The 13,119-nt window shown below is 47.0% G+C and overlaps 1 protein-coding gene across 1 annotated transcript in view; it reads left to right on the plus strand.

Moving 5' to 3' along the window:
- Positions 1-6,322, plus strand: part of DYNC1I1 (dynein cytoplasmic 1 intermediate chain 1) — a 216,369-nt gene extending 210,047 nt beyond the window's left edge. Inside the window, exon 17 of the mRNA XM_082479264.1 lies at positions 6,104-6,322. Within this exon, the coding sequence (XP_082335390.1) occupies positions 6,104-6,214 (111 nt within the window). The 3' untranslated portion in view covers positions 6,215-6,322. The remainder of the gene's footprint in view (positions 1-6,103) is intronic.
- Positions 6,323-13,119: the final 6,797 nt, after the last annotated feature.

Here is a 13,119-nt window from a genome sequence, read left to right on the forward strand (position 1 = left end):
CTAGAGCACATTACTCAGGACTGCATCCAGGTGGGTCTTGAAAATCTCCAGGGAAGGGGACTCCACAACCTCCCTGGGCAGCCTGTGCCAGTGCTCTGTCACCCTCACCGTAAAGAAGTTTTTCCGTGTATTTGAACAGAACTTCCTATGTTCTAACTTGTGCCCGTTACCCCTCGTCCTGTTACTTGGAACCATTGAAAAGAGCCTGGCTCCATCCTCCTTCAACCCACCCTTTAGATACTTGTACGCCATAATAAGGTCTCCCCTCAGCCTTCTCTTCTCCAGGCTAAAGAGTCCCAGCTCTCTCAGCCTTTCCTCATAAGGGAGATGCTCCAAGCCCTTAATCATCTTAGTTGCTCTTCGCTGGACTCGCTCCAGCAGTTCCCTGTCCCTCTTGAACTGGGGAGCCCAAAACTGGACACAGTATTCCAGTTGTGGCCTCACCAGTGCAGAGTAGAGGGGGAGAATGACCTCCCTCGACCTCCTGGCCACACTCTTCCCTATGCAGCCCAGGATTCCATTGGCCTTTTTGGCAACAAGGGCACATTGCTGGGCCATGGATAATTTACTGTCTACCACGACCCCCAGATCCTTCTCCTCTGAGCTACTTCCCAGCAGGTCCGCCCCTAACCTGTACTGGTGCGTAGCATTCTTCCTCCCCAGGTGCAGGACCTTGCACTTGCTTTTGTTGAACCTCATTAGGTTCTTCTCTGCCCAGCTCTCCAGCCTGTCCAGGTCACTCTGGATGGCAGCACGGCCCTCTGGGGTGTCAGCCCCCCACCCAGTTTGGTATCATCAGCAAACTTGCTGAGGATACACTGTGTCCCCTCATCCAGGTCATTAATGAATATATTAAACAAAATTGGACCGAGTATTGACCCCTGGGGGACACCACTGGTTACAGGCCTCCAACTAGACTCTGTGCCGCTGATCACGACCCTCTGAGTTCTGTCCCGCAGCCAACTCTCAATCTACCTCACTGTCACCTCATCTAGCCCATACTTCCTCAGCTTCCTAATGAGGATGTCATGGGAGACAGTGTCAAAAGCCTTGCTAAAGTCAAGGTAGGTGACATCCACAACTCTCCCCTCATCCAGCCAACCAGTTATAACATCATAGAAAGCTATCAGATTGGTCAAGCATGATTTACCCTTGGTAAATCCATGTTGACCACTTCCAATAACTTCCTGTTCCTCAACGTGTTTGGAGATGATGTTTGGAATGAGTCGCTCCATCACCTTCCCAGGGACAGAGGTGAGACTAACTGGTCTGTAGTTCCCTGGGTCCTCCTTCTTGCCTTTTTTGAAGATCGGAGTGATGTCAGCCTTCCTCCAGTCCTCAGGCACCTCTCCTGTTCTCCGTGACCGTTCAAAGATGATGGAGAGTGGTCTAGCAATAACATCTGCCAGCTCTCTCAGCACTCGCGGATGCATGCCATCAGGGCCCATGGACTTGTGAATGTCCAGCTTGGCCAAGTGGTCTCTGACACGGTCCTCCTCAACTGAGGGAAAATCTTCCTCTCTCCAGACCTTCCCCTTTGCCTTCAGAGTATGGGATTCATGAGGGACAGCTTTAGCAGTGAAGACCGAAGAAAAGAAGGCATTCAGTAACTCTGCCTTCTCTGTGTTTTCCACCACTAGGGCACCTGTCTCATTCACCAGTGGGCCTACATTTTCCCTAGTCTTCCTTTTTCTATTGATATACTGAAAGAATCTCTTCTTATTGTCTTTAACTGCAGTGGCCAAGCTGAGTTCTGATTGAGCTTTGGCCCTTCTCATTTTCCCCCTACATAGCTTTGTTATATCTTGGTATTCCTCATAAGTTGCCAACCCCCTTTTCCAGAGAATGTAAACCTTCCTTTTTTCCCTGAGGTCCAGCCAAAGTTCTCTATTTAGCCAGGCTGGTCGTCTTCCCCGTCTGCTCTTTTTTTGAGACAAGGGGATGGCCTTCTCCTGTGCTTTTAAGAGCACCTGCTTGAAGTATGCCCAGCCTTCCTGGGCACCTTTGCTCTTCAAAACTGCCTCCCAAGGGACACTCTCAACCATGCTCCTAAACAGGCTAAAGTCTGCCCTTCAGAAATCCCAGGTGACAGTTCTGCTGGCTCCCCGCCTTACTTGATCAAGAATTGAAAATTCTATCAATTCATGATCACTCTGCCCAAGGCGACCTCCAACCTTTACATCCCCCACAAGTCCTTCTCTGTTAACAAACAGTAGGTCCAGTAGGGCACTTCCCCTAGTTGGTTCCTTCACCAGCTGTGTTAGGAAGTTGTCTTCCACACAGTCCATGAACCTCCATGACTGTTCCCTCTTTGCTGCATAGTATTTCCAGCAGATGTCTGGGAAGTTGAAGTCCCCCACAAGAATAAGGGTCGGTAAGCTCGCAGCCTGAACTCTGTTGATATTTTAAAAGCCAGACAGAAGACAAAAGTACCCATCTTCCAACAGCTTAACAGACAACATTTGGCTAAAGTCACCGCCTTGCTTTGAAAAAACTGATTTTCCACATTAGAATTATTATCTGATGCAACCTAAATGTACAGTGGTATTTAAATTAAAGCAGTGTGAATAATTCAGTCAATTAATTAGGTGCAGGTAGCACTTACCTTCCATTGAGAAGGGATCAAAGGAGAACACTTAATAGCATTTATGAGCTTTCTCTGCTCCGTACCTTAGTGTCACTTCGTTCAAATAACCTTCTGACCCAAATGTTAATATAAGTTATTATATTAAGTTATTACGCCGTGGTGAACGTTTCTACCCTGTGTCGACATCATGACTGCTGGGACTCAACACATGCTGCTTCGTAGTAACTGTAAGTGGACAGAAAAATGGCAAAAATGTCAACCAAGTGAGGAACACCCAGATAGCTCTAAACCGCTGTCCTTCTTCTATGGAGTATCTCCTTCATAGGAGGTGGTGGAAGAAGTAGCATTTCTTCCAACCCTGCCCTGGTATTTACAGAAAAAAACTTGTGCAGAGAAGCTGAAAGGGCGATTCCACAGTTAGACCCAGGCCTCCAACACTTCTGGGTGTCAGTGTACCCGGCTGAAGGAACTTGAATGGAGAATGACTGGAAGGGGAGCATTAATTCAGACAAGAATTTGAATCTGAGTTTGTGGATGCTTTTGTTTTTACTTGGGGTCTTTTGCTGTATAACTATTGTGGTTTGGTATTAGGGCCAGAAAGAAGTGGGGATGAATAAAAGTCAATTTTTCCTTTGACTTCATTATTGCCAAAGTTTCCCTCTGCGTCCCTGAGGAATTTATATTAGAGAGGTTTATTCTACTAACAGTCTATTAGCAGGATTGGCCCCTCGTTGAAAGCATGATGCAGTGCGTGAGATTAAATAAGGTAAAATAAGATGAAGTTCTAAGTAATTAGATTGTGTGTGGTCACTGAATGTTTTCATCTCTGTGCTAAAGTATTCACTTCAACCATTAACTGTTTTGTGAACTGAGTGATTAGAAATGGTCCAGGTCTTGCTAACACTGTCAGCTAACAGTAATGCATGTAACGCTTACGTTTGTGGGGAGTCTCTTCAAGTTTGAGATACCAAGTTGTTTAAATATGCTGGACTCTGATTTTATTTGTCTGTGGCCATGCTGTGGAGTAAAGGAAATTAAATTATCTCAATGTCATAAATATATTTTGGTTTTTTTCTTTACAATGACATATTGTCTTCTTCAACCGTTTAATACAACATAGTGCTGTTTAGGACTTTAAAAGACCGAGAGAAACGAGGCTTTAATAAATTCAAGAAGTACTTTGCCTAGGATATTTTTCCACTTTAACAATTTTACTACTTGAAATAAGTGAGACTTACTTCATGTTTTCTTTCAAGAGTTTGATAAATGATAGTGCCGTACACATCACAAGAAATAAAATCTCTTAGGACACAAGCCATAGTACCAGAGAAATTGCTGCACAGCTGGTTTTGGTCATGTCTGTGATAGAAGGATCTCTGCGCTGTCCCTTAACTTACCATACAGTAGCTTGTAGAGGTGTGTGGCTGTCACCAAACCTGTGCCACGGGTACTTGTGCGTTGGTGCCCTCACCTCCATCCTGGTGTTACATTTCCTTCTGCTGAAGGTTTTTGAAAGAACAAAGCTGTCTTTCAGACAAAGACCATAACAGATCCACATCTGTGCAGGTGAGTGTGAGAGACAGCTGTCTCAAATGGTTTACTCCTGTAAATCTGGTCTCTGTTCCTGGGAAAAATAAAGGCAAAAATTGCAAAAAGTGGAAGACAAAGAAGGGAAACCCAGAGAGTGCAGTGATACCTGTTACTGAGGGCCGAGATGACTTTCACGCAGATTGCATTTCTCAGTCTATAGTCCCAGTAAATGCTGAATTGTACTATATTCAGTGTTTCAGCAGGAAAAAAAATCAACTTGTACACCAGCCCTTCATAATATAACTGAGTCACTCATATATGCACTATATGTGGGAAGCTTTAAAACACATGCTACATTTTCCCCAAAATACTGGATGTAGAGGCAAAGCTAGATACAAAATAGTTGAAAAGTTCATCAAGGTCCATGAGGTACGGAGGAGACACTTAGACCCGGTATTGCAAACTCCTGTCCGTACAATTAATACTGAACTTGCAGCAATGTACACGGAGCTTTCACACGTGGTTAATGTTCAGCACATACACAGGTTCTTTCCCCAGCTGGGCTTGCTGGTTCATGTAATAGATCCTTTTCTTAGTCTCCAGTTGTATGTGTCGCTGTTGGGATGTAAGGAGAGGAGAATAATTTGACTGTGTTGCAGTACAGTGTATTGTACGGCTTCTTGTGCACCTATAAGCTGCTGGTGCCAAAGGGATGTAGTTAGCCAACCATCTGCGTGGCAGTTCTGGTGGTGTTTTAAAAGAAGTGAGTCAGTACAGATGGAATATTGGGTACCACAAACTGGATTAGCTAAGGTCATACTCATTCTTTAGTCTAAAGACATCCATTTGCTAAAGCGGACAGCAATTTATTACATGCCCCATAGTTTCCAAACAGTTGCCTTCTTCAGTACCGAGCACCTCATAATATCTTGAAATAGTTATTTTTTCATATTGTATTCAGGACATGAGCACAGTGCTTCAAGAGGGCAGTAAAACTGTGCATGGTTCATCTGGACACTTGTTGCTGTTTTCTGGAATTTGAGATAATGAAAACAAAGTTTGAGAAAACTGCTTGCTTTTTTTTTATTTTTTTTTTTAATTATCTCAACCCCAGCTTGCATTATCTTCTAGAAATTGCAACGTTGGATCCAGCTGGAAATGACTGCAGTATTATTTTGCCATAGCATTAAAGTGTTTTGCCTGGAAGTTTAGCTATTTAGATTACACGTCCCTCTTGAAGCCTAATGTTCAAGAGCTCTTCATTAGAAACATCAATGGTATTAAATGGAAATGGATCTTGCATGATGATATAAAAAATCAGACCAGTAATGCAGTATCCAGTTGGTATAACATTTCCATTATAGTGTATTTCTTGTAATTGTGAGTTCCTTAACATAGAGGAGGGTAACTGAAAAAACACAATATATTTATTTTACTACTAAGAGCTCTAATGAACTTCGGGAAAATAGTTTCAGTACAGTGTTGTAAAAGCTCTGCTACCTTGCGCACATTGACCTCGGTCCTGCAAACAATTACCCTTGGGCACAGCCTCGCTGCCTTCAAATGGCCGGCTCACGTGCGGGAAGTTCAACATACGCGTGTATACTTGTAGAGGTCAAGGCCTTGCCCGAGTTTGGAAAATCTGAAATATTTTAACCAAAGGGTAGATTTTGCAACAGCACTCCAGCAAGAAACTTTACCTTAAAATCACGGGGATAAAGCTTTTTGTTCTGCTGCTGACCGTAAAAGCTCCTGCCAGCCGGTACTGACTAGGAAGCTGCCAGATTTGTCCTGGGAACTCAGCGGGACTTCACGGCATAACCAACCCAGGACGGGCTGGTGAGGCTCGTGCCTCCATCCTTCACCGTGCACCACCACACTGGTTGCGGTAGAAGCTCTCCTCAAAGGAGGCGCCTCAATTTTGGGCAAGAGAGATAACTGGCCTCCCCACGCGCTCTCTTAATTCCCTGTCGGTTTCTCCCCCAGCTGGCTGTTCCGCACAACGATGAATGGACCCGCTTCGCTCGGACCCTGGTGGAAATCCGTGCCAACCGGGCGGACAGCGAAGAGGAAGGTGCGGTGGAGCTATCGGCCTAGAGGAGGAGAAGGAGCAGCGCCCGCCGTCGCCAGAACAGCAGCTTTCCCCCCGCCGAGTACGGCGGTGTTCAGTGTCAGAGTCAGTCTTGCTGTGGCTTTTGATGCCAGTGTACGTGCCAGTATTGCTCAAAGCATTCCGTATTAATCACGCTGCTTTACACAAGGCTGAAAATATCCAGAGCATTTTCATACTTTATATTTCTGTCTGAAAAGTAAGAAAGAAAAGACAAATCAACCCTTTATGGGTTTAGTTGTTGCCTTTTAACTACTTAGTAGCTGTATTTAATAGCTAGGAACCCCTGGTTAAACTTGTGCTCACATTGCCCTTCTGGCATAGTCCTATTAAATCCATATGAAGCCAGATATGATTATGTGCAGCTGTGGTGTGCTTCACTGTATGGGACTGGGCCAAAGACTTTAGATGTGGTGTTTCACATGGTGACTTACATTATGAATGGATGTACTATACGAAAGTTGCTGCTCCTTATTTATTGCGGTGTGCTGCATGGAACATATTTATTTGAAAGCATTAAAATAAACGATCCTAAAGCATGTGCATAATGAGAGAACTGCATTGTCTGTGTGCTGCTGTAGAGGTTACATTAAAGTCCACATAACAATTACAGTACATCAGTTGTGCTTAAGATGTAAGATCTATAAAGGCTGGCTTGAGTGGGTGGAATGAGTTTCCTTTCCTTTTTTTTTTAAGATGCCTATTATTTCTAGGCACTTTAGCTATATTTCAAATACAGTTGGTCACTGATACTTGTCATGCAAGTTAACACTAACAGTCTGACAAAGGGTTGTGGTTCCCGAGTATGACACTGGTATTGCCAATAAAATGTATCAAGCCCGTTCTGTCACAGTGTGGTTAATCGTTCCTTGCCAGCAGTGCTCGGCGTGTTCATTACCGGTCACTGGCGAGGCACTGGGGAAAATGTGACTGCCCTGACTTGAAGAGTGCTCATGCAGCTGCTATGTAAATAGGTACCTTCAGCTACGGGGACTGCCCAGTAATGGACTTGCATGCATCAGATCCTGCTACAAATTTTACGGGAGCTAATCCATGTCAGCTTCTAGGCTTGATTATTTTTTTTTATCTTTTTCCCTCCATCCCTAGCTGTGCACGCTTGCTTGCAACACACAGAGCAGCACCGTGCTGCCACATGCACTAAAAGAAAAGGAATAGGAAAGACAAGGCCTCCTCAGACTGTCTTGAGAGACAGGTTGGGCCAGGGGACAAATGAATATTCTCCTTTATGACAAACTCTTGTGGCTTGACCAAAGAAATAGGGTGCGGACTGATCTCGTCAAGTGCTGTGGCCCAGCACATTGGTGAATGCTGACCTCGGTGGCGAGGCTGATACAGTTACATTTGCATCACATTATGCTGAGCCAGAGCACAGCTCTGACACCTGAAGAGTGGTTCACACTCACTCGGGCAGGCAGGTGAGCCATTACGGCAAGAAACATTGAAAGTCGGGCAGCAACAAAGATTTCATACATAAGTTTACGGTGTCTCATCTTTGGGCAGTCATCGAGGAATATGTCATGTACTGCTCTTCAGAGCTCCGGTCAAACCCAGAACCACTGGGAAGTCTCTGCACTGCTAAAAGGCAGAGTAGGCTGAGAAAATGAATCCTTTAGAGAACCTGTATTTCCTTTATCCTCTTGATTGATTGTTAGAGATAACTCCCAGTGAGAGTGCATGGGCTAATTTCTTCTTCATGGTGGGACCTGAAGATATGGATATGGATGGACTGAGCAGCCCTGAGGAGAAGGACTTGGGGGTGTTGGTTGATGAGAAGCTCAACATAACCCAACAATGTGCTCTTGCAGCCCAGAAGGCCAACTGTTATTCTGGGCAGCATCAAAAGCAGCGTGGCCAGCAGGTCAAGGGAAGTGATTCTGCCCCTCTACTCCACTCTGGTGAGACCCCACCTGGAGTACTGCATCCAGCTCTGGAGCCCCCAACATAAGGAGGACATGGACCTGTTGGAGCGGGAGAGGAGAAGGCTCTGGGGAGACATAGTGGCCTTCCAGTATCTGACGGGGGCCTTCAGAAAAGCTGGAGAGGGACTTTTTCAAGGGCATGTAGTGATAGGACGAGGGGGAATGGCTTCAAACTGGAAGAGAGTAGATTTAGATTAGATATTGGGAAGAAATTTTTCACTGTGAGGATGGTGAGGCAGTGGAACAGGCTGCTCAGGGAAGTTTTGGATTCCCCATCCCTGGAGTTGTTCAAGGTCAGGCTGGATGGGGCTTTGAGCAACCTGGTCTAGTGGGAGGTGTCCTTGCCCACGGCAGGGGGGGTGGGACTAGATGATCTTTAAGATCCCTTCCAACCTAAACCATTCCATGATTCTATGATATGTCCCAGTGCCTGTAGACGTGGGACCAGAAGCTATCACCCAGTGCCCATGGAAGCATCCTGCCCATTGGACTGTGGCAAGCGGGGTCTTCCCCCAGCTGGACTACTTCACAGTGCATAGATACATCTGTCATTGGCCTGGTGGCTCCATGGGACTGGAGCCACGTGTTAGGGAGCCTTGTGTCCCTGCTGCTCCCCTGGCTACTTTGGGAGCTGTCCTGAAGAACTGCTGTAGCACTCACAGCACTTTGTTGTGGTTTAGGCCAAATCCACCACTGGGGACCCGAGGGACCGCAGACGGGACCGACAGATGCTCCCCTCAACCCCTCTTCAAAGAGAGAGGCAGAGGAGGAAAAAGAGACTTATGAGTTTAGAAGAAACTAAACTACTTTAATGAAGTATTAATAATAAAATAAAAAGGAATAATGCAAAATATATACAAAACCGTATCAAGCTCCCGAGATGACAATCACGACACCGGCTGGCACTGGGGCAGTCCCAGACTGGACTCAGTGACGGACGGGAACTGGATTCCGGATCTGGATTCAGGATCGGGATCACAGGCAGACAAACAGAGTCCTCCTCAGACGTCGGCCATTGAAGGAGCAGCACTGCCCCTTTGATCCCTCAGCTTTTATACTGAGCATGAGGCAGATGGGATGGAATACCCTGTTGGTCAGTTTTGGGTCACCTGTCCTGTCTGCTCCTCCCTGCAGGTGGGACCCCACTATGCTTTTGCACTTCCAACCCTCCAACGGGGCAAATAACCAAGTTGGTTGGCCTTGGGGGTTATAGCAATAAGTGTAAGCAGAGCCTCTCTGCATCCCATGCCTGGGCATCAGCTATACACATTGGTCTTATCACTCTGAGAGAGTGAACAGTGTCTGCACAATATGCAGTTAATGTCAGTAGTTAGAGAGGCCCAGCTAAGAAGCGAAGCTACTGAACAAAATTGGTTCTGTTTTACCTCAAACCAGGACACACTTTTGTAGCTGAAAGGTGAAGGCTAATAAACGACTCCGTGAGACACCTGTAGAGCAATGGTTTAGACAAAATTTTTGAGCTTTTTTCCCCAGTTTCTCCCTGTTTTTCTTTCAAAAAGCACACGTAAGGGTTCTCTACGTATGTGGGCACTTTACGGGTTCTCTCACGTAAGGGTTCTCTACGTATGTGGGCACTTTAAGAGCAGACTCAGAAGACCTTCAGCATTTGCTGCTATGTGTAAGTGAATATGACCAAAGTCCCTCTTTTCTTTAATTTTTTTTTTCTCTCCTTTTTTGAGTGGGGTTCAGCAGGACACAGAGGGAACAAAAAAAAGATCCAGATCGCCCCAGAAATGACCAGGTTTATATATACAGAGCAACAACATGCAAGGGCCATTACACGCAGCTGAGGCAGATGGAAGAGCACCCAACAAGAACAAGAGATATTTACTCCCCTTCAGCTGGTCGTGACTGCCAGGTGGCGGAGTTTCTGACCAGCCCTTGTTGCTGCCCTTCCAGGAATCTCCAACAGTTTTTGTTTGATTGATTGATCTTCCTGCAGCTAAACGAATAGCTCCACCTTACTGGCTTTCCAAAAGAGCCCGTAGGCCGAGATGTTCCTCAGAATCTGCCCAGTAGGGAAATCAATACAAAATAACCATTTATTTTCAGCAAAGAGGAAGCATCTTCTCCAGGCACTTTTGCCTACAAACATCCAGAGAACAGAAGGAAGAGCATGAAGAGTATGCCCCATGCTCCAGCACCGCCGGGCCGCTGCCATACCTGCTCCGGGCATGGAATGAGTTAGAAAACAGCCTGGCTCTACTTTGGGGCCACTGCATGTGGGCTTTCTGTGAAGGACAAAACCTGTCTGCTCAGACAGAGCTGGACATAGTGTCATAACCTGAAGGGTAAGAGTGAGCAAACCCAACCAGGGCAGAAGCAGGCAAGTGGCACCTGAAGATGAGCAACGTGGGCTACGAAGGGAAAGGCTGAATTGAGGTTTAGGATGGAGGAGGGGACTGAGAGGTGGATGTGGAAGACACAATTGTCCTGTGCTTGATGAAGGCAAGACCAGAGTCTGCCTTGGTTTCAGTGCCAAGGATCGAAGCCACTCCAACACAAGTGAGAGGCAGAGGAATGGCGTGGCGGGGGACTTGGGATTGGTTCTGACAGAAGCTGCAAAAGGACACGGGGAGACATGGCAGGCGGCACTGGAGGTGGGAGCTGAAGCTAAAAGGGGAAACAGGGTTACTTCACCTTCGTGACATGTGCTCTGTTCAGGAGACCCCATGGTAACAGAGGAAGAAGATGATGGCCAGGGCACACTGAAAGAGCGCACAGCACTGGCCAACCTGCAGTCTGGCCAGGACACACAAAACCCGAAGGTGGGGCTGGCACGGGCAAACAACAGCACTTGCACCAAGTGGATGTCTGAAAGGTGGAAATGGAATGGGCTACTTCCCAAGTCTGAGAGCACCACAGACATCTCCAAGGAAAGGCTGTCAGAGCAAGGGTTTGCTGCTTGAGGTCAGGCTCAGCAGACTTGCCTCGGGCTTGCTACTTCAAAGAGAGAAGGCATGTGGGACAAATGGTGCTGGGTTGCAGTGATTCAGGAGCTGCAGCATTTTCCACACGGTACTCAGCAGTGCTCCATAGCGAATCTTCCAAGATGAAAGGTACTTCCTCCTCCGTCTCAAAACCAACGCCCTGAGCATTTGGTACTTGTGAAAACATAGGAGCCCTTACCATGTCCTGGAACATCATGAGTTCTTACTGCAAATACCATCCTGCATCTCTAATGCTCTGGAAACAACTGGGAATACATTCTTTCACACAAGACACGGGAAAAGCTCTCAAGAGTTTTAGCAACCTTAGATACAAATCAAACACAGCACAAGACTGGAAACCCCTCACAAAGCACGACGGCATCCCACGTAGAGTGGGATTGTCCCCACTGACCGGTGACAGACAAAGGAGACTGCTATCACCAGGGCAGCATCGATCCTAAGAAAGGACTTGGCGCCTAATGGTGCCTCTTCCAGGAGTAGCAGCCTGTCCTCAGGAAGCTTACAGGACCGGTTCTCCTTGAAATTCACAAGCAGAGCTACTTCTGTAGTAACACCACCATGCCCAGTACGCGCTGGCTGCACAGCCTGGGGTGGGAGCAAGCCCAGAGGGAGGCCAGGCAGCCCTGTGCAATATAACTGGAACAAATCTTGCGAACAATGCTACTGCTTCCCAGGACAATGAGGAATAGTGCAAGGAGCAGTTAAAATGATGAATATGCATCTTAGCGTGCCATCTCTGAAGGGCAACAGCCACCTTGATGACATCCCCGCGTTCAGCCCTGGGAGAGGCCGCCCGTGCTCACAGCCTGAGCTCTCCGCTGCCACCGCGCCGAACTGCCCTCCGGTGCGTGGCGTTAAAGAAACCACTTCATCCCAGGCCGTTCCTGTGTTATTTGCTGGGTTTGAAGCTCTCTGGAGACACGTAAAATACAAATGTCTTGAGATTTCTATATTCGCGACCGTTACATAACTTACAAATGATCACCATCTCTGGAAATCGTCTTCCAGCTTATGCAAAAATGGCAAATATTTCAACAAAAATCAGAGTCTGAACATCACAGTAGTGTTTAAACAGCCAGGTTGGATGGTTCCTGTTTGTCCCTCTGCCACGTGCGCGTCGGAGAGCTGAGGAGCTCAGCAGCAGGCAGCATGCCACGCGCGTACATCGGGAGCGTATGGCAGGGACATTCCCGAGCAGGCCGTCCCCTCCTAAGAAAGACGCAGAGCGGTTTGTCGGGTTTCATATTTTTAGCAGGTTTAGAAAAACCTGCCCAAGTTATTTTTGAAACCTGTGGTATGTTTGCTCACAAAAGCGTCCCTGCAGACTGTCAATATTAAGTCAGCTTAAACCCAACCCGTTCCCCAAGGACCGGGCAGAAAAGCATCCCTCAGCTTCTGCTGGACCGAGAAACACAAATACAGGGTAACTACTTCAGGGACACCCCCACCCCACTCTCACAGGGACAGGTGACATTGCCAACGCTGGATCATTTCCGTTTCCTCTGAGTGCTGCCGAGGGGAGTCAGCTGGGCTGCAGGAAGCCAGTGAGCTTACTTTTTACCCGGTTCCTCCCCACACTTTGCACAACTCACCCAGAAACCCGAAGAGGAGAAACATCTAAACATTGTCCTCGGGCCCCTTTGTTTGTTTGTAAGGCAATCTGACAATTTCTTGGCCTGTCATCTTTTCAGAGCAGGAATGCATCCTTTTGTGTCTGGAGGAAGCCGACTGTGGGCACAGATCCTCCCCCAAGATCTCCGGGCAGAGCTGTAGTGTGCTTTGAAATGTTTTGAACGGGGTTACATGTTAAGGAAGCAGTGTCAACACTTCTGCCCCTGCCTCCATCCTCTGCTGGCCCTGAAAAGAAAGGCAGAAGGACAGAGCAACCCCACAAATGACACCTAATGGGGAAGGGCCACCATGGATGGGAGGGAAGTGTCAGTCCAGCCTTGGTTTTCTGCCTGCCAGGGAGAAGATGAA

The sequence above is a fragment of the Vanellus vanellus genome (assembly GCF_965231255.1).
Source record: "Vanellus vanellus genome assembly, chromosome: 2".
NCBI classification, from domain to species: domain Eukaryota; kingdom Metazoa; phylum Chordata; class Aves; order Charadriiformes; family Charadriidae; genus Vanellus; species Vanellus vanellus.